At 36.5% G+C, this 22,475-nt stretch overlaps 1 protein-coding gene across 2 annotated transcripts; it reads left to right on the plus strand.

Moving 5' to 3' along the window:
- The first annotated feature begins 1,538 nt into the window (after positions 1-1,538).
- Positions 1,539-6,950, plus strand: LOC104092198 (protein SAWADEE HOMEODOMAIN HOMOLOG 1-like). 2 transcript variants are annotated; one of them, XM_018769478.2, is made up of 9 exons: positions 1,539-1,772; positions 3,399-3,484; positions 3,581-3,626; positions 3,711-3,839; positions 4,589-4,656; positions 5,336-5,387; positions 5,573-5,716; positions 6,342-6,461; positions 6,542-6,950. In XM_018769478.2, the coding sequence occupies exons 1-9, from the start codon at positions 1,707-1,709 to the stop codon at positions 6,596-6,598; spliced, it is 768 nt and encodes a 255-aa protein (XP_018624994.1). In that variant the 5' UTR covers positions 1,539-1,706; the 3' UTR covers positions 6,599-6,950. The 2 variants fall into 2 exon arrangements, with proteins under 2 accessions (XP_018624994.1, XP_009596025.1); XM_009597730.4 differs by having other exon boundaries at positions 1,540-1,772; positions 3,711-3,846; positions 4,593-4,656.
- Positions 6,951-22,475: the final 15,525 nt, after the last annotated feature.

Genomic DNA, 22,475 nt, shown 5'->3' on the forward strand with positions numbered 1-22,475 from the left:
ATTATCGTGTGCTATAGCCCACGCCACCTGCATGCATCTGGGCGACCGGACCTGAATCACCTAAAATATTTTGTCGGCCCATAAAAATGACATAAGGAACAATAATCATCGCTTTGTCATGACCGTTCCTAGTCGTTTAGCGTTTTAGGGTCCAAAAATTAAAATTTCGCCCGATTTCCAAATTTTCGTGTGCTATAACCCACTTTACCTGCATGTATCCGAGCGACCGGACCGCATCACCTAAATTTGTCGGTCCATCAAAAATGACCTAAGCAACAATAATCATTGCTTCGCTATGACCGTTCCTAATTTTTGGCGTTTTAGGACAAAAAAACTAGAATTCCGCGTGATTTCTAATTTTTCTTGTGCTATAGCCTACACCACCTCCATGCGTCCGGGCGATCGGACCCGAATCGCCTAAAATTCTGCTAGCCCATCAAAAACGACTTAAGGAACAATAGTCATCACTTCACCATGACTGTTCCTCGTCTTTAAGCGTTTTGGGGCCAAAAAACTTGAATTCTGCCCCATTTCTATATTTTTGTGTGCTATAGCCCATGTCACTTGCATGCATCCGGGCGACCGGACCTGTATCGCCTAAAAAGAATTGTCGACCCATCAAAAAAGATCTAAGGAACAATAGTCATCGCTTCGCCACGACTGTTCCTCGTTTTTTAGCATTTTAGGGCCAAAAAACTTGAATTTCACCTAATTCTCATATTTTCGTATGATATTGCCCACACTACGTGCATGCATCGAGGCAACCGGGACCGAATCACCTAAAATATTATCATCCCATCAAAACGATCTAAGGAACAGTAGTCATCGCTTTGCCAAGACTGTTCCTCGTTTTTTGTGTTTTAGGGTCAAAACTTGAATTTTGCTCGATTTCAAGATTTTCGTGCATGTATTCGGGCGACCAGACCCGAATTACCTAAAATTTTGTTGGCCCATCAAAAACAACCTAAGGAACAATAGTCATCACTTCTCCATAACCGTTTCTCGCTTTTTGGTATTTTAGGGCCAAAAAATTAAAATTCCGCCTGATTTTCAAATTCCGTGTGCTATAGCCCATGTTACGTGCATGCATCCGGGCGATTGGACCCGAATCGCCTAAAAAATTTCCCCCACTCAAAAATAACCTATGGAACAATAGTTATCGTTTTTCCATGACCGTTCTTCGTTTTTTGGCTTTTTGGGCCACATTCTTACTAAAAATAATTTCTTAAAAAACACTTTTAAAAAATAAATGAATTTTAGAATTACACTAAATAGACTACTACTCCTTCCGTTCCAATTTATGTAAACTTGTTTGAGTGAGCACAGAGTTTAAGAAAAAATAAAGACTTCTAGAATTTGCGGTCCTAAACAATTCAAAAAGGGGCCCAACGTATTTGTGTGGTTATAAAAGCTCCTCATTAAGGGTAGAATTATAAGTTTAAGTAAAATTATTTCCAAATTTAAAAAGGATTATTATTTTTAGAACGGACCAAAAAGAAAATAGTTTCAAAGCTAAACGGAATTAATATTAATTTTGAAATAGGCGCCCAATAAAACCATGAGAAGAGACAAATTGGGTTGCGTTCCAAATTGTGGGTTTCGTTCAAATCTACTGTTAAATGGAGCTGGACCTTCGGCCATATTTCTCTCTTTTACTATAATTTCCTCAGAAAAAAATTGTGGGTTTCGTTCAAATCTACTGTTAGATGGAATTGGAACTTCGACCCAGAAAGAGACAAATTGGATCTTTCTCTGGCTTCTCAGAAGCTGAGGTACTTTCCATTTCTTTTCTGGGTTCCATTTTTTTTAAAGGATTATCTTTTCCAAATTTGTTCTTGACGGGTAGTTGAAGAATTGTATTAAGATGATATATGCATTAAGTTGATATTTTTCTTGTTTGATCTCTATTTAGAAATTTGTTTATCTTTTTCATGTTTTGTCTTTTAGGGTCGTTGAAAAATTGTACTCCCTCTCTTTTAATTTATATAACACGCTTTACTTATTAATAAGTTCCAAAAAGAATGATACTACCTCTGTTCCAGTTCATGTGAATCTTTTCACTTTTCGAGTGTCAATTTGACTAATTTTTTAAGCTAAATTGGATTAAATTAACTCAATATTTTAAAGTTAAAATCTAGATATTAAAAAATTATACAAAAAGTATGCCGACCAGCAGGTACCTACAAGCTTGTCAGGTACACGTTCCGGTCACTCTTTCGAAAAAGGTTCACATAAACCGGAACGGATGTAGTATGTTTTTGGGGCTATAAATCAGCTAACTAAAGGTAAAATGTGAAGTTTAATATTAAATAGTTTCTAAATATAGAAAGGTGTCATTCTTTATAGTACAAGCTAAAAAGGAAAGAGTGTCATATAATTTGAGACAAATGAAGTATATATTTGTAGTATGAAATATGCATTATCACTCTACCTATGTGCAAAAAATAGCCGAGGTTGCGGTAGGTTGAGATTTAGAGTAAAAGTAGTCATACTATAATAAATGACTAGTGAATAGATACAGAGGATTTATATAGGTGACCCCAACTTATTTGGAATTGAGGTGTAGTTGATTGATAGATATAGAGGAATTTTCTGCACTTGACACTCATTGGATTAAATCATGTTGAATCGTGTGAACGGCATTGTATTAAGATTTTAGCTGTTAAAGAGGAGATATTTTTATTTATTTAAGTTTGTGACACATCTCTTACATGAGGGATGAATCTTTATTTCCCCTTTTCCTTTGAGCCAAACATGGGGATATAGTTTGTTAATATGTGGCCGTGAAACTTTAACGCAAGAACTTTGTCTGTTTTGACTCCATATTGAATTATATGAATGACTTAATTTAAAAGTTTAAATAGTTAAGGAAGGTCGGCGACAATGTTATGAAGGATGAAACCAATTAGACGGTAGTCTCTTGCAAAAGGGTAGCAAGTCTCAGCTGTTGGAATTGAGCAAACCAATGGGTTTGATTTAGTTTACGTTCTACATATCAAAGTTAGTTCAATTTGTTAATAGGTTGCAGTCCCTCTTCTTCCATTTAATATCACAAAAGATAAAAGAAAATAGTGGAGTATTTAAATGAGCTAGAAATATTGGTTGCTAATAGAATGTAGAAGCTATGGTCTATTAAAGTTATGTCCTTTCTGTATAATTTTGTAGAAATGTTAGTCTTGAATATTTATATCAAAAGTCGTTTGTCGTGTTTCACTGAGATTGCAAACTGAGGCTGCATACTGCAAGCACTTCAGTTTTGCCTTGCAGTTTTTGTACGTATTACATTTTGCTGCTTTTGAGCGACAGGAACCTAATACCATTGGATGCATTTCTAGTTCAGTTATTTTCTTCTGACTGAAAATCTTTTCATCGTCTTCCCAAATCCTTCATTCGAGCAGATTGAGAAAATGGAGAACTTAATTAACGAATCAAGTGAACAAGTTTGTGACCCAGAATTCTGCAAGAAAGTGGCAAAGACGTTCATGTGAGTTTTCACTTTGAACCAAGTAATATTTCTTTTTGCATACTCACAATCCGTACATGTATATTCTTTAATACATACTTCTCGGCATGTTTTTAGGCGCTCTCAAGGTCGTGCAGGAAAACCGATTGTTAAATGGACTGAGGTTCATACTTCAATAGCCTTTCTCTAGGATCTGTTCTTGTGGCTTGAAGGTTCGTATGGCACTAATTATTTCACTTGATTTTAGGTCCAAACTTGGTTTCAGAACAAGTTGCAATGCTGTCCTTTGAAGAATAATTCAGCTGAGGCCGACAAAAAACTGCCTGACGTCACAGAAAGATGTGCTTTAGATAAAGCAAATGAAAGCTCTCATACGGCAGAAGGTCTGTTTCAACATATGTTTTCTATGTTGCCAGAAATTTGACATGATGGTTATATGAGACTTATGTGGCCAAGCACGGCAGGTCTTTTCAACATATGTTATCTATGTCGCCAGAAATTTGACATGGTGGTTATATGAGCCTTATGTGGCTAAGTACAATGTTATCTACAAGCACTATTTTCTCTGGAGAAATTAAGTGCACATTAGTGCCTCTTGATTCCTTCATTGAATATTCACTATGTCGAAATTTCACATTTTTGTCTGTAAATTTGTTATGGAGATAAGATACTCTTAATATTCCCAACAAGTTTTGGCTTGTTTATGTTTTCTCAGCTCCAGCTGAGTAATTAGTAATATTAGTAATTTGAAATTATCTTTCACAAGTCCTCCCCTTTCTTCTGTATTGTTTTCCAGTGTTTATCTTCTATTATTTTCTTACCGTTGTCTAGTTTCCTTTATCAACTTCAACTGAAACCTTAACATCCAGTTAAAGCTACATTCAACTGACATAGAATAAGATCGACAAACCATGTTGAGTATCTGGTACTTCAGTTGGTGGAAAGTAAGTAATTGTTGAGATACCGAAATTGCATAGGCCTTTTCTTTTTCCTTTTTTTTTCTTCTAATATTGATAGTTGAAATTCTTTTGTTCTGAATAGTTGGTCCTCCTTTCTCTTTTAACATTAGAGTTGCATTTCCTCTGGCATCAGAAATGTACTTTATATATTCATGACGAACATTTTGCAGGCCAAAAAGTTCTAACGCAATCAGAATTAGAATTTGAGGCGAGGTCTTCAAGAGATGGGGCATGGTAAGAGTACAATTAGCAGGCAGGAAGGTTTTGGTCTTTTACAGTCAGAAATACTTACTGGGTACACATCGGTTTCAGTATATCATTTTGGATACGTAATTGAGTTTTATCAGCACTGTGTTAGTACATTTTCAGCTCCTTTAACATTTGAGATGCATATACTTGTGATGACTCTTGTTTGCATATTGTCTTTGTTTGTGACGTCCATATCTCAAAAGGTTCCATAAAATGAAGTTAACTGATTGAATATGACATCCGTGTCGACTAAGAAATGTCTTATTTCTCTATATTTTCTTTTCAGAGAGTTTTATCTGTTTTTCTCTTTTGTTGCTTTCCCTTTTGATGGGTGGTCAATGGCTGCTGGTTGGAGAATGTCTTTATGTTTATTTCTTTTGAAATTTGTGCTATATTAGTCCCCATCCATTTTAAACACACGGAACCAGAAAACTCTCAGTGAGTTCAAGTGTTCAAATAAGAGGCAATGAAAGTCTACTTCTCAAATCATCTTAGTTTTAGTTTACATAAAACTTTCAAAGCTTGTTTCTTAAGGGGAGTTGTTTTCCAGTTTTGCCAAAAACATTTACCTTAAATACACATTCCTCGTGGGGTTGATGAAGTAAAAAACATCAGTACTTGTTGATGACATGATTAATAGAGTGTTTTCTTCTGGATTTTACAGGTATGATGTTGATTCGTTTATCTCTCACCGATTTCTTAACTCAGGAGAACCTGTAAGCAGTTCCTATTTCTTCTAGAACTAACACCATATAACCGAATCCAGGCATTGTGGAATATGCTAAACCTATCTTAATGAATGTTTAGCAAGACTCTAAAGTAGCTCCTACTTATATTTCTATAACGACAGAAATCAAATCCGTTATTTATGGTTGCAATAACCAATTCACTGTTTTTGCAGGAGGTTCTTGTGAGATTTGTGAGCCTTGGATCGGAGGAGGATGAATGGGTAAACATAAGAAAGGCAGTTCGCGAGCGTTCTGTTACTCTTGAACATTCAGAGTGTAACAAAGTGAAGGTTGGAGATCTTGTTTTGTGCTTCCAGGTACCCTTTCCATTGGAATTTCTTTTCCCAATATTACTGCAAGGAAAACATAGAAATATTTGAATTTTCAATTCGTGATTACCAAGAAAAAAGGATTTTCTTAGAGTGCTAGGCTGGTGTGCACAATGGAAGAAAAAGATTCATATAAGTGATACTTATTAGTTAGGAATAGGTTTTAAATTTGTTAGAGAACCATATATATATATATATATATACATACATATATATACACACGCACACTTATTTTCCCTACAATTATTTATTGTGGCATGATAATGATATGACTTGAGCTTAAAGAAAGAAGTGAGAATTCATATCTCCCACCCAACTTTGTTTAGGATTGGGGCATAGTAGTTGTTTTTGTTGCTTGGGTGGTGTGCTAAACTGCCAATAGAAAAGATTGAAAAATCATCACAAATTAGGAACATTGTGTCATTTTAAAGTGTATTTCGAATGCCCAAATGCCCCACTAACACAAAAATGATTTAGAAAGATTCTTCTTTCTCCATGGTCATCAGTCAGGGTATCCATAGCTTTACTTCTTTTTCGGCCAAATCCTTATTTCATTTTGAAGGTAGTGCAGATAACATCTTATTTTGTGTTCTGTTCATCTTCATTTAACTAGGAGGGAAAGAACCAATCAAAATATCTTGAAGCTCATGTTGTAGAGATTCAAAAGAGATTGCATGACATAAGGGGCTGCAGATGTCTCTTTGTGATTCGATATGGTCGTGATGACACCGAGGTAGGTATTGGTAATAACTAATAAGCATACACTATGGAGATGGACTAAATGTTTACCAGATTTTACTATTTTTTGCTCAGGAAACAGTTCGTTTGAGGCGATTGTGTGTTCGACCAAGCATATTAGGGCGTCCTTGACGTAGTTTGAACTTTGAATATAGTACATGCCGCCAGCATATGCTACTCAATCATAGAATCGATTCCAGTCAAGGTGAAAAAAGTCTGATGATCCCGCCACCCCTGCTCCCGGATTTTGATCCTACTGCTCTATCTAAGAGATGCAAAAGAATTTGTGAATTCCATCTGGTGAATTGCTGCCTTAGGGTGTTTGGCTATTAAATGGGGAGAACATCTTGTTTAGCTTAATATGACCATCTATTGTAAATAATTAGCTCTAAAACGACATGCAAGAAGCAAAATTTTGATGATACTTTAATGTCATTATTTACTGTTTTAGTGGTTGAAACAATTGTGTTAAAATTTGTCATTAGATTATGGTTCAATTTTCGCTATAGTATAGTTTAAAATTACTGCTACCTTGTAATGTCTGAGATGCCAAATAACCTCACAAAAGAGTAATCACATCCCAAGAACTATTCTTTAACTCTTAGTTCCACTTTAGTGATTGAGTTATTATTTGGAAAGGTAAATGAGCTTTTCTTTGATTATAATTTTTTAAATAACTTTTAAATATTGTGAGGTTGTTTCCGAAAGACCGCTCAAGAAGACGAAAATAAACAATAGATCATTGATAGCAACAAAAGCCAAAGACAGAAAATAGATGGAAAAGCAACAACAATAACCAGTAATAATGCCATAGAATTATGAGAAAAAACGAAAATAGTGTGGAAACTATATAAACCACTAACATTCCTAGGCGAAACACTATCAGCCTAGTTTCGCCCCCGATACAAAGTAGAAAAACGTTCGACTCCCTCATAACCTACGACCCTAATGCTCGACCTGCACCCTAATTTTCGCTATAGTATAGTTGAAAATTACTGCTACATCATCCATATAATGTCTGAGATGTCAAATATCCTCACAAAAGAGTAAATCACATCCCAAGAACTACTCTTTAACTTTCTTTGTTCCACTTTACGTGATTGAGTTATTATTTGGAGAGCTTTTCTTTGATTATAATTTTTTAAATATTTTTAATTGTTAAATATTGTGACTTATAGTGCTTTTTACATTAGTTTTTAAATTTGTAAAATTTATTTCAAAATTTTTTGAGGATTTTATGTCCGAATACAGACATAAAATAGAAAACCAATGTATGATACGCACCAATTACGTTTTGCCACATTTTTTTTTTCTTAATACTATTTTTATTTTCTCGTTGTTCACTATTTATTTTATTTTTATCTTTTGTTTTCGTTTTCTTTCTTTTTTCTTCTCCTGCATCCTCCGCCGTAGCCACTACCATCACTGTCACAAATGCCACGTGGATTCAAAATTTCTTTAGGATTTTTTGTTTTCCCCTAAATCTAATTACCTTTATCTTTTCTTATCCATAACTAGTAAACCACGACAACTATAAAACCAAGATAACACTTACCACCTTTCTCAAGACATGATAATAATCAGGAATTCCTTCAAATTCTATCTCTCAGCTTTAGTCCTTCTACAAATTCTAACTTTTTCCAAAGCAACGGTTTAATTACTATGTATCGGTTACTAGCCGATTGGACAATTCAGTATCTATTCAATGCACAACTCAAGGTCACAATATTAGCAAATACAACACGCCTCGTGGCGTTGTTCTTGATTTTTCTATTGACACCAATGCTCCTAATCCTAATGCTTCATGTAAAATGAGTTCTGGAAATTTACATGGAAATTTTGTGCTATTTGATCCCTCAAAAGACCCTGGGAGATGTTCAGATAATGAAACATGCCAATGGCTATTAAATCCAGATGGAAGGGGAATTGTTATTAAATCCAATGGCTTTAGTGTATAAGGGGTCGTAAAATTGTTATTTGTATGTGTAAGGGGAATATTGGCAAGATTTTATATGTCTTCCTAATTATGATTGAAATATATTCTACCCTTTAAAGTACTTTTTATTTTTTTCAATCGTTTCGGTATTCAAAATTCATTAACTAAACTTATTTTGATAGGGAATGCTTTGTCATTTTAGTGGGGCTTATGGGACTTTTAAGTACTTATCCCTCGTTATTTCCTCCAAATAAAAAGGGGACTTTTTCGTATATATACGAGAGACCTCCGAAGAATTAATAGATAAAAATTCAGGAACATTGTTAATTTTTGTATAGATCGGTGGAATTGATCTTATATGTTGTATAAGTGCATTTTAATTGCGTTAGATGTATTTCCAGCTGCTTTAATATTAACTTTAAGATGCAGAGGTGGATCTAGAGGTTTAGTTACGAGGTTACGTGAATCAAGTAACTTTTGCTCAAACACTTTATATATATATATATATATATATATATATATATATATATATATATATAAGGAATTTATTAAATATTTAACTATGGTCCAATTATTAATGTAGTATTAATTTGAGATTAATAAAGGAATCGATAAACTTCAAATTTTAAATCTGCCTCAGTTAAAATGTGTATATATACTTGTGATGACTCTTGCTTGCATATTGTCATTGTCAAGTCCATATGTTGTTCCATAAAATTAGGGATGACAGTGGTGCGGGACGGGTGTGGACTAAACCCGCAAAATTTTACCTTCATAGCAAATTTTCTGTTTTCAACCCGCCCTGCCTAGCACCCGCAAAACCTGCCCCGCCCCGCCCCGCCCCGTGCCGCATAAGTTTTATTTTTCTTTTTTCTTTCATGTTCTTATTTAACTGAGACAAATAAGTTAAACAATTGGTTATTCTGTAAACCAGAGATGTTATTAGTTACATTACTAATATACTAATAAAATTGAAGCGTGGTTGCAAAACATATTCTGAGCCTCATATTCGTTATTCTGCACTTACTAATATTCTGTTGTTGCAAAATATAGAGTAATACTAGTATAAAAGAAAAACAAATCAACGACTTTGTTATGCCAAGAATTATCAATTCAATTTTTACAATCTGGAAAAAAAATTATCACACACTGAATTAGTATAATTGGGTCTTGCAAAAAATGAGTTGATAATCCCACCAAATAACACAAAAAATAGAAACAAAGAAAACAGTTTATTAGAAATAGAAAAACAAAATTGGGTGAAGCATTTTAATATTAATAAGAGCAAAAAAGGGAGCAGATTGCTTTGATGGTTTCAACCAACAAATCGCACCAAATTTTTTACAAAAAGGCAGTCAACCCGCCCCGTCCCGCACCACATAAGAGCACCAGCCTCGCCCCATTGCTATCCCTACATAAAATGAAGTTAACTGGTTGAATATAACATCCATATCGATTAAAAATACCTTAATTTTCTATCTTTTCTTTTCAGAGTGTTTTATCTTTCTTTTTTTCTTTGCTTTCCCTTTTGATGGATAGTCAATGACTGCTGGTTGGAGAATGTTTATTTGTTTTGAAATTAGAGCTATATTATACCCCTTATATGGAGCACCAAAAAATTCTCTTATTCTGTGCAGTAACTAGTAAGTACTTCGATGTGTTGATTAATGGTCAGAGATAGCTTAAAATCAATAGTTCATTACCAAACAAAGCAATTTATCCATAGTAGCTCCATATTAAAGTGAAAATTCATGTTACTCAATCATAAATAAGTGATAAATGTGCATATGAATGACACGTCTTGTATTTATTAGTTTGGTTTTTTCCGGCATTAGTTTTTCACAGGGTGCTTATTTATTTTTATCCGTTTGAGGCGACTGTCCTTGACATAGTTTGAACTATAAATATAGTATATGCCCCAGCATATGTTACTCAATCATAAAATCGATTTCGATCAAGATGAAAATAGTCAGATGATCCTCCTGCCTGTTTCTGGATCTTGATCTGCTACTATATCTGAAATATGCAAAAGATTTTGTGTATAGCTACTATTAAAATGGGAGTACATCTTGTTTAGCTTTTCCTGGCCATCTTTGTGAATGATAAGCATGGTAAAATCAAAATTCTTATACCTACTACTATATCATTGTCGACGATGTTCTAGTGGTTAAGCAATTTTGTCTCAACTTTCGTTAAACTGTAGTCGTTGATTTCACCATGTTAGTTGATCACGCTCAACTATGCCTCTTAAGAGGTGTAGCGGCCGTTGCAAATATAATTCGATTTACAAGTTCGGAATCGAATCCCACAGGGAAATAACGTGTTAATTACAACTAATAGTTTTGCACGAATTCAAGTAATTTGAGTGTTTACTAACTAAGATCAAAGTAATTAAAAATGCAATAATTTATAACTAACAAGGCAAATATTGTAGACAAGATTTGAAAAAGTCTAAGGTTATGATTTTCCCTATTGTCGGAATCTTCCTCGCTGCGTTTCCTATAAATTCGCCTAAATATTTTCTACCGATCGTGAGTACTTTAAGTGTCGTAGCTCTCTCTCTCTCTCTCTCTCTCTCTCTCTCTCTCTCTCTCTCTCTCTCTCTCGAGTAACTACTACAATTTACTAGATGTATTCTCTCGAATTACGCTACCTGTCACTAATTTACCGCTCACGACGATCGCACCAAGGCTTCGTTATCTCTAATCCCGCCTTTAGACCCTTCGTATCGATCTCTCAACTACATTAGGAGTGGTGTTGTTCAACAACTACCTAAATGTGCACTCTCTCTCTCTCGAGCAATTTACACACTAAATAGGCACAGTTAATTGAGAGCTCTTCAATTAGCAACAATGAAAATATAGTTGAACAAGTAGAGAAAAATTAAAGACAAATCAATATTAAACGCAGTAAAGAATCATCCTCCAATAGGTTCCACCAAACCTTAGATTAAAGAGTTTAGCTACTCATAAATACAATAACAATCAACATAATATTTAAAGACATGAAACTACAAAGTAAAGAGATAAAGGAAGGAAAAACTCGTTTGATTCTTGCTCCACAGTGCTTGGCAGCCTATTTCTTCTCCAAAATCATGTCCAACCCTAGAATAACTCATTTGGGGAGTATTTATATCAATCCCTCGGTCCAATTTCGGGTTTGGATCTTTTAACCTGCGATTTTAATTTACCGTGCTATAGACCTCGCGAAACCTGGTCTATAGCGCGGTCGACCTAGCTATAGACCTCGCGAAGCCTGGTCTATAGCGCGGTCGACCTAACTATAGACCCCGTGAAGCCTGGTATATAGAGCGGTCGACCTGGCTATAGACCTCGCAAAGCCTGGTCTATAGCACGGTCAACCTGGCTATAGACCTGCAAAGCCTGGTCTGTAGCACGGTTTGGATACTTGATACTTCTGTGCTCTTTTCTTGTATTTTTGTCCTCTTTTTGTGCAATTTTCATTTGATGATTCCTTCTGATATTCCTACACATAAAACAACACAATTTAGCACAAATATAACACAATAACTCATTAGACCAACAAAATATAGGGCGAGTAATGTGCTAAAAGTAAAGCATTTTGGCATCACATCACCACCCCACACTTAAACGTTGCTCGTTCTCGAGTCAACCACCAATTTCTAGAGCACTTTTATTTTCTTTTAGCACATCTGAAGCACGCCATACCTACTATGACTATGGTTGATAGCAACAATTAAACTTTAGCATATGTCTTCGACACACATTTCCTTTTACTTTATGCCATACTTCAAATCTTTATTCAACAAAAGGACAACATGTTTCTAATAATCCTAACCTCACAAACTGACTCAATATCACAATGTATTCATGGCTTGAACACTTAACATCATAGAGAAATCTAATAACGTCACATATCCCTTGAAAAATCATATTCCCTCACAACAAGAACAAGAGAGTAAGTTGAATCCATACATTCGAATCAAATGCTCAAATATATTTTAAGGATTTTCATATATCAAAGAAATTCCTCACTCTCACAAAGAAGTCACATGCATGCACAAAGTATCATAGGCTTGGCCATTATGTAAACATCTACTAATGTAGGCTTGCTCGATCTAAAATCAATTAGGACCTTTTATGGTTGCAATGTTGGCTTAAGGACGGGTAGGATAAATTTAGGAATAGTGACTAATCCTCCTAAACACTTTAACACATCGCATAATTAACTTTAAGCGCAAATTCTTCAATCCATTTCAATTTCACAAATATTATCACCCCCAAAAATATTTTCTCTTTCTTTAAGCATCACATTAATTCATACACACTAGCAAGGACAAGATAAAAGGATCATCCTTATTTCTTTTACTGCTCATTTTACAATTAAAATTCTTTAAGAGGTAAAAGGATCAAAACAATAATAATTAAGAACAAAGGAGTATAGGCTTATAATGTGGTTGCCAAATAAAAGTTTATAGGCTCAAAAGGGTTGACTAGAGATAATTTTTAATGTGGTAAGCATTAAGCTCAAATAAATCAAAGAATGCCTAGTATCATTTTTCAAACCGAGCAAAACCTAAAATTTCGCTTCAACTCACATGCCAGGCAAGTTCTGGACTCTAATGTAATGACATATACTATATAATTTCTCACCACATATGGCACATGACTCACTAAGGACGGTTCCATTCCTATTCTCAAACAATTACAAGTATTCACAGAGCCACAAAATATTAAGCATCAAACACAAAGTGACACAAGCCAAGAAAATGAGATATAGGCGTCAATAAACATGTTATTACTCAACAAGGCATAATAAATATTTTCAAACCATAGGGAAGGTACTACACATGCTAGAGCCTAAATATTCTACTATCAAATTACTATCTACAATAATAAAAAGATATATATATATATATATATATATATATATATATATATATATATATATATATATATATATATTGTTAGACTTAAGTCCCTCAAGAAAACTGTCTAAGAGATTCATCGTCGGAAAAAGTCCAGTCATTTTATTTTTATTTTTATTTATTTATTTATTTTTAAAAAAATTAAATATGGGGAAATACAAAAATAAAATAAACATTAAGCACACGAACTAATTAGTTTATCTAATATTTACAAATGACAAAAGAATACCTTCCACCCCACACTTACATCATGCATTGTCTTCAATGCATATATAAATTCATAAATACAAAAACATGTAAGGTGGTTAGAAAACTCCCTGATCAGACATCGTAGTGTGTTTAGTGAGGTGTGTGTTTTTGTATAGTGTTTTAATATAAAGAGGTTAGAAAACAAAGTAGTGTTTTAATATAAAGAAGTAATATAAAGAAGTTAGAAAACAAAGTAGTGTTTTAATATAAAGAAGTTCGAAAACTAAGCTTAAAAAATATTAAAACATCACTTACCTGTGCGCGCTCCCAGCGAGTATTTTACCCGACGAAGCGAGCTGCATAGCGAGATGAGATGCAGGCGAATCGAGGTCATAGCGAGCTGGTGGTCTGGCTGGGCGAGGTCTGCAACGTGGTATTTGAAAAGCAAAGAAAACTGCCCTCGCGATAACCCGCGCGACGCGAGGCTAACGCGAGGTACTGCTTAGCGAGCTGTATCATTTGCGATGCGAGGCTTAACGCCAGGTTGTGATCGCTGCATCTCTTGCGACGCGAGCTTAATGCAAGGTAGTTACCTGGCAACGCGAGCTAGAAAGCACGCTGGGCAGCAGGCGATGCAAGCAGTAACGCGAGATTAACCTCGCTTAATCCCTCACTGAGCGAGCTCTATATCACGCTTAAGACCTGGCGACGCATGGTGTTTATCGAGAAAGGGAGTGGTTTGTTGTGCTTAGGCTGGGCAAGCTCCCAACAAGAAATGGACAGTAGGTTTACAACAATGGACAGTGGGTGATGTGAGGTGTGTGCATGGGGATTGGCCAACTGAGTTTTTATAGTGAAAATGGGAGATGGCCAGGCGAAACCAATAGCGAGCTAGAAACATGGTTGGCGAGGATTTCAGGGAGCAAAGGACCATGCTAGGTGATCTTTAATGCGTGCTGAGAACCTAGCGACGCGAGCTCCCAACGAGAAACTTACCTCGCGAGGCGAGCGCCTAATTAGCGAGCTGCGAAGCAGGCGATGCAAGGCATAACGCGAGGTTATTTCCTGGCTATGCGAGGTATGCTGCTAGGTTGTTCTCGCTGTTTCCCTTGCGACGCGAGGCTACCGCGAGATTGGTCTCGCTATGACCCTCGCTCGATGCAAGTTGTGCCGCGAGGTGAAATGTTTGCAATGCGAGGTTTGCTTCCAGGTGCGTTGTGCATTTAAACTGGGTGACGCGAGGTACGCAGCATTGTTTGGAGCGTATGCATGCAATTTTTATTTCGTTTTGTGAACGACTCCAAGAGCCATGACTTTCCCTCGTGCTCCATTATCTGTTCAAACACCAAGATTTAGCTAAAAACTTGTTAGTGCATAAAAAACAAAAATTTATAGATAAGCTAAAATAAAGTACGAATTGGGTTGCCTCCCAACGAGCGCCTTATTTAACGTCGCGGCACGACGCATGCGATCAAACTTAAGGATCACTCAACAATTGAGGCTCCTTCAAATGAATCGCCGATACAACATTTTCCTCATCCATGCCAAGGTAATGTCTCAATCTTTGCCCATGATAAGTAGGGATTTTAACCTATTATTTGCTCTCTTTTACTTGTGTTTAGGGCCAAAAATTCGTGAAGATATTTCCGGAAACTAATGTAATATGCTTGCTTGCAGGGATTGTTCAAAATGAGCCAAATGAGTCATAATCAACTCATAAAGGAGTCAAAACTTGAATAAAAACTAAGACTGGGCCAAAAGATGTGAAACGCGGACCGCACAAATGTTGTGCGGCCGTGAAAGCAACAACGCGGACGTGAGTACTATTTCGATCCGCGAAAGGAAGATTCGGAGAGATGGATTTTTGGACTAAAATATGAATGCGGTCGCGTCAAAAAGGTGCGGCCGCGAAAGTACCTATGGGGCCGTGATTGGAATTATACAGACTATGGTTGCTGAAGTTCAGAGAGCTTACATTTTAAGCAAAAACAAGAAGTGCGGTCCACGTCAAGATTATGCGGCCGCAGAAGTCTCCTACGCGACCGCGATGGAAATTACACGGTCTGCGAAACCATGCTCAACCCAGATCCAGAAGTGAAGAACGCGGACCGCGATCAGAATTATGTGGCCGCTAAAACAAGAGTGTGGTCGCGGTCAGAATTATGCGGCCGCATAACCTCCGCAAGGGTATTTTTGTCCGAAAATTTCAGCTTAGTATAAATAGAACTTTTTGTCATTTTTAAGGGATGTTGTGTATTTGCTGAGCACGTGAGACGGCTGGAACTTCCATTTCGGGCAATTTTGTACTAGATTCACCTTATAACAATCGATTTTCATCTTTTAATCTAGTATTATGAATTTTATCTTCTTTTCATCTTTGATTTCTGTTATTTCTATGAGTAGCTAGACCCATAGTTAGGGTTTTGACCCAACTCTAGTATGGGTATTTAATGGGTACTGAATTTTGGGGCTTGAATATTTATGGGTTAGTGATATTTAGCCTAGTTCTTGCTAGAATTGTAGAATTAGTGGTTGCAAACACTGATTCATGCCTTTATGACTTAGTCTCTTCTTGAGAAAGAGAGACTATGTCTAGGAAAACTAGGCTAACAAGGAATTGGGGTGAACTCAAGAAATTGATAGCCCCAATTAAAGGGTTAAACTTAGAGATAGTGATGCCCGACTTGAGCTAATATCACATGACGTGCATGAATACCCGTTTGGACTTGAGAAAGCCAAATTGGGCAAAATCACTCAAACTATCGAGAGGTATAAAGTGAGTACTTGGGTGTGATAGCTATATTACGACCCCAAATTAATCAAGCTTGCCCTAGATTCTTGCTACCCGTTAGATATCCTCCTAGGCGGAAGTCACTACCCTAGTCCTTTTTAAACACTTGAAAACCAACATAAAAAAATATTATACTTAGCTTTAATCATTGCATACAATAGAATAGAATTAGAAGTAGAATCAAAAACAAAATGTGTGGAAGCGTAATTAGGAACAAAACACGAATCTAGACTTAGATATAAACTTAATTCTAAATCAGTTGACTCCTTGTGGATTCGATCCCGACCTTGTTGGGTAAAACTGCATCGACCATCCTCGCTACTCAATAGTAGTGCAGGCTTGGAACAGATCAATTTTTGGTGCCGTTGCCAGAGAGTTAGACGGTCTTAGCTATATATCTAACTATTTATGTGTTTTGTTTTTTTCTTTCCTTCCATTTTTCTAATTTTTGTGTGTCAATTGCTTTTAGGTACCAAATGGCTCTTAACGAGGCCCTCAGATATATTCCTCAGGGGGAGGAGGTAGATTAAAATGAAGTGGATGAGGTTCATCTTAAACATTACGTACAAAGAAGAGGCCACCCGCCTTATGACAATGTTCCAAACCCTCATCCACCTCCTCCAAGGGCAGCACACCGGGTGTTGCCCAATGAAGGCTACGCAAGTGCAATTGTCCCGCCCCGGATTCGGGCGGGCAATTTTCAAATAACCAATGCCATGCTTACTCTATTGGAACAAAGGGGTTTCTTCACCGGAACTCCACATCAGAACACATATAAGCATCTCAATGGTTTTGTAGACACATGCTGGGAGAGCAAGCATACGAATGTATCTAAGGACGCTTTAAGGTTAAGGCTTTTCCCTTTCTCACTTAGAGGGAAGGCTTTGGATTGGCTTGAGAGGTTACCCAACCATTCCATCACCACTTGGGATGAGTTGGCCGAGAAGTTCACAACAAAGTTCTTTTCTCCGGGACATATGGCAACATTGAGAGATGAAATCCTTGATTTTAAACAAGAGCCAAATGAACTGTTACATGAGATTTGGGAACGGTACCGGACAATGGTCAAAGAATGCCCCAACAACGATATGACTGAAGCAATGATCCAGCAAACCTTTTATAGGGGTATCAACACAACTAACCAGTGTGTGGTGAATCAGCTCGCAGGGGGTAACTTCATGAACATGCCATATTCAGAAGCATGTGAAATATTAGATGAGATGGCAGATACCTCTTCAGCTTGGCAAAGCCGGGCCAACGTTCCCTAGGGTGACCATAATGTTATCCACCTTCACAAGGAACTTCATGATCACGGACAAGCCATAGCAGAGTTGACAACTACCATGAATCAGTTAACCAAGGCATAGCTTCAGCAGGTTCAGGGTGTCACACCTACTTTTTCCCGAGGGGATAGGGAGTTTTTCCAATTTAAGTTACATTATTCGAAATAGGATTATTTATTTATTCATAGTCGCCACTTGGAATAATTTATGGTGTCCCAAGTCACTGATTTATTTTAGAATCCCAAACCGAGGAAATTTGACTCTTATTTTTGGTCCGCGAACACAAAAGATCGGGTAAGAAATTCTGTTAACCTGGGAGAAGGTATGAGGCACTCCCGAGTTCCGTGGTTTTAGCACGGTCGCTTAACAATTAATACTTGGCATAATTATCTGATTTATTATATGTTTTAAACTCATTGTGCATTTTTGTCTTTTACCGCTTTTTAATATTTATGGAATTTATTTTAACAAGTCGCGATGTCGCACACTTGTCGTTTTGGTACACATTGCAAACCGCGCCACGTGAAACGCACCCGCGATTTACAACATATTTATTTTTATTATTATTTGAAGTTATGGTCAAGTCGCGTGAAATGCGCACTTGAATTGGGGTTTACGTATCATGACTATGCCACAGGAATCATACCCATAGTCATGATGATTTATTATTAAATCGCACCTAAATCAAGCTACGGTGTTCGAATATTATTCAATTACTAATTTTGACATTATTGTAAGGTCATGAGGTATGTATATTGTTATGGAGGAAATGAAGTAAATTAATTATGGAAAAAGTTAGCTAGCTTGTGAATGTTTATTTGTTTTTGGTCATGTGCAACAATTAGCCCATAAATACGCTAGGAAAGTTCAATTAAAGTCTTACACCAATTATGGCCCAACCTAATCTCTTATAATTTTACTGCTAACCAATATTTGAAATTAGACTAAATTTATGGCAGGAAAAGATAGACACAGGCAGGATCAATTTAGTCACTAAGATAGGAGATCAAAATGAAACTAAAGCATGCTAAATTGGAAAGTCATTACTTCATTGAATAAACAAGAAAAGTAACGAATTAATACATATTCATCAATGAAATTAACCATATGAACTACTAAAAAGGACAATAAATTATTCTTAACAAATACTCGACATGAAAACACATTAATCTTAGCACACTCAGATGCGAACTCGATCATATCATACTCAAAGTTAAATTAAAACAGAGTGACCCAAAACATTAATGAGAAAAAAAAAATAGAAAGAGAAGTGAACCTTTGTATTGATGATTGTGGATTTAAATTACAACCACTCAATGATTGGATAGCTCTCAACTGGACCCTTCGGACCACGAAAAACTCGAGCGGCAAATCTCAACTTGCAACCTCAATCGACCCTGCAAAACTGACGATTTAGTGGCTATTTTTGGAGCTTTTTTCTTCTTTTTTTTCTTTTTTCGGGGGGGAGGGGGGGTTAATGATGGCTCAAAAGTGGTCAAGGGCTGATGGTTTTGGGATGGTGAAGCTGTTGGAGTTTTCGAAAGAAAGCCGAAAAAAGAATGACACGAGTAGAAATTTCCTTATCCTAGAAGAAGAAAATATTTTTTTCTCAATTCCTTCCTCCCTATTTTTTCCTTTCTCTCTTTCACTTTTTTTCATCACATTTCTCTTCTATTTATAGAAAAAAAATCGGATTTTTCAGATTTTTATTTTTTTATTTTTAATTAAAAAGAATTTTCACTTCCCATTTTTCTTATTTTTTAAAAAAAATAATTCTCCACTTTCATTTACTTTTATTTTTTAATTTCTCACTTTTTTTTACTTTTAATATATTTAAAATGCCACTTTTTTACTTTTCTTTTTTTATTTCCCACTTACTTTTACTTTTTTTTAAAAAAAATCAGATACCCTTACTTTTATTTTTTAATTCCTACTTTATTTTACTTTTTATTTTTTAAATTTCCACATTCTTTTACTTTTATTTTTTAATTTTCCACTTTCTTTTACTTTTTTTATTAAACAATTTCTACCTACTTTTACTTTTACTTTTTAAATTTTATATTTCTACTTTTACTATTTTTCAATTCCCATCCGAAATTTGTTTTAAAAAAAATTAATAATTAATTTTTATTTATTTTCGGTTTTTAATTCATTTTATTTAAAAATAAAGACAAAAATAATACTAATAGTAATAATTTACCTTTTAAATTATTAATAATTTTTCTATATATATATATATAAGTGTAACAAAGCTAAAAAATATATATTAAATTCTAAAAATATTTACATAGTAGAAGGTGATAAAAATTTAAATATAGTAAAAAATTAGGTGCTCACACGGGCCAAAGCAAGTAAATGTCATGGAAGGAGTGAATGTAATGATTAACATGAGGAGACAAAGAGGTCAACAAGTTCAACACAATCGGGATCAATTTGAGCAAAGTGGTAATGGGTACAACCAAGATGACTCTTATGACGATCAAAGTGAAGAGGTTCAATATGTGAACAATTACCAAGGTCAACGGAGCAATGCTCCAAATCAACAACAGTGGATATCACAGGGAAACAATCAAAATTGGGGCAACCAAGGCCAAGGGAATTGAAATAGTAACAACATCAACAATCCGAACAATTGGGGGAACAACAATCAAAATTGGGGGTATCAAGGAAATACCCAAGGCAATTGGGGTGACAACAATAATAGTAATTGGGGAGGCAATGTAAACCAAGGGGGGTGGAACAACAGTAATCAAGGGAACCGGGGGTCGGGCTTTCAAAGGCCCCCGATGTATCAACAACCCAACAACCCGCCTCCATATCTGTCACAAGGGCAAAGTTCTTCCAACAATGAGATGGTACGGATAGAAAGTATGTTCAAGCAAATGATGGAAAGAAACGCCGACTTTGATGCCCAAATAGCCTCCCACAACACTTCTATCCGCAACTTGGAAGTCCAAATGGGTCAAACTTCTCAAGCCTTAAATACTCGCCCTAAGGGGACACTACCAAGTGATACAGTAGTAAACCTAAAGGGTGGAAACAATACGGGTCATGCTATGGAGGTGACGACAAGAAGTGGTAGAGGTGGAGTTGCTAGTACCTCCAATCCAAGAAAGATCGTGAATGATAATGTGGTTGTGCAAGAAGAGGATGAGCCAATAAATGATGAGAATGTGAACGATGAAGTGAGGATAGACATTGATGATAACGTGGAGGAGACACAAGATGATATGAACCCGTCTAAGTAACATGTGATAGACATATCGGATCTGGTAGTGCCCAAAGCCAAGGCTCCTTTGCCAAGGCCTCATCCACCATAACCTCAAAGGCTCGCAAAGCAAAACAACAAGAACCAATTCAATAAATTCATTGATATGATAAAAAGTTTGTCCATAAATGTGCCTTTGGTTGAAGCTCTAGAATAAATGCCGGGATATGCCAAGTTCATGAAGGACTTGGTAACAAAGAAGAGGTCAATGAACTGTGAGATGATCAAAAATGACACATCAAGTGAGTTCCATTGTGCATTCCATGGCTCCAAAGCTAGAAGATCCCTGTGCCTATACAATTCCATGCACTATTGGTAGTGTCGATTTCGCCAAAGCCTTGTGTGATTTGGGAGCGAGCATTAATTTGATGCCATATTCTGTGTTCAAGACATTGGGGATTGGGAAACCAAGACCTACTTCCATGAGTTTGCAAATAGCGGACCGAACAATGAAGAGGCCATTGGGGATAATTGATGATGTGCTAGTTCGGGTCAACAAGTTCATGCTTCCCGCAGATTTTGTGATACTCGACTGTGAGGTTGAATGAGGTGCCAATCATATTGGGGAGACCTTTGCTAGCTACAGGAAGGCCTTAGTTGATGTGGAAGCTCGGGAGCTCACCTTCCGAGTAGGTGATGAAAAAGTTGTGTTCCACGTGTGCAAGTCAATGAGGCAGCCTAATAGCAACGAAGTATGTTCGTTTGTGGATCTTGTGACTAAGGTGATTGTTGATGACACAAGTGCTATGATTAATGTGTAAGACCCTTTTAAAGTTGTGTTGTTGAATCATGATGAGGATGAGAATGAAGGCTTGGTAGAATGTTCAAATGCTTTGCAAGGAATGGGGTACTACACATATGGACCCCAAAAACTTTCCTTGGACCTTTCGAACCGGAAGACTCCACCAACAAAGCCCTCAATCGAGGAGCCACCATATTGGATTTGAAGCTCTTTCCTTCACACCTCGGGTATGAGTTCTTAGGCCCTTATTCCACATTACCTGTTATTGTCTCTTCGTGCTTAACTAACGTGTAGGTAGATTCCACCCTTGCGGTGCTTCAAAGAAGGAAGAAGGCAATAGGTTGGACATTGGCGGATATTCGGGGTATAAGCCCCGCCTTTTGCATGCACAAAATCATATTGGAGGAAGATGCCAAACCCTCCGTGGAACATCAAAGGAGGTTGAACAAGGCCATGCAAGAGGTTGTCAAGAAAGAGATCATTAAGTGTCTAGATGCAGGGGTAGTGTATCCCATTTCTAATAGTTCATGGACTTCGCCGGTACAATGTGTCACAAAGAAGGGGGCATGACTGTGATAAAACATGATAGAAATGAATTGATACCCACAAGAACTGTCACCAGTTGGAGGGTATGCATGGATTATAGGAAGCTGAACAAAGTGACCCGGAAAGACCATTTTCCATTGTTATTTCTTGACCAAATATTGGATAGACTTGCCGGACGTGCTTATTATTGTTTTTTGGATGGGTATTCTGGATATAACCAGATTCTCATTGCACCTGAAGACCAAGAGAAAACCATTTTCACTCGTTCGTATGGCACATTTGCATTCTCAAGGATGCCATTTGGTTTGTGTAATGCACCAGCTACTTTTCAGCGGTGTATGATGG

This window comes from Nicotiana tomentosiformis, chromosome 1 (genome assembly GCF_000390325.3).
Source record: "Nicotiana tomentosiformis chromosome 1, ASM39032v3, whole genome shotgun sequence".
NCBI classification, from domain to species: Eukaryota; Viridiplantae; Streptophyta; class Magnoliopsida; order Solanales; family Solanaceae; genus Nicotiana; species Nicotiana tomentosiformis.

Excerpts from the sequence above, each read along its gene's own strand:
- LOC104092198 (XM_009597730.4), top strand. The coding sequence starts at position 1,707 with ATGGAATTGGAACTTCGACCCAGAAAGAGACAAATTGGATCTTTCTCT. Across the intron at positions 3,847-4,592 it reads AAGCTCTCATACGGCAGAAG|GCCAAAAAGTTCTAACGCAA; the intron begins GTCTGTTTCAAC and ends AACATTTTGCAG. Across the intron at positions 5,388-5,572 it reads TTCTTAACTCAGGAGAACCT|GAGGTTCTTGTGAGATTTGT; the intron begins GTAAGCAGTTCC and ends CTGTTTTTGCAG.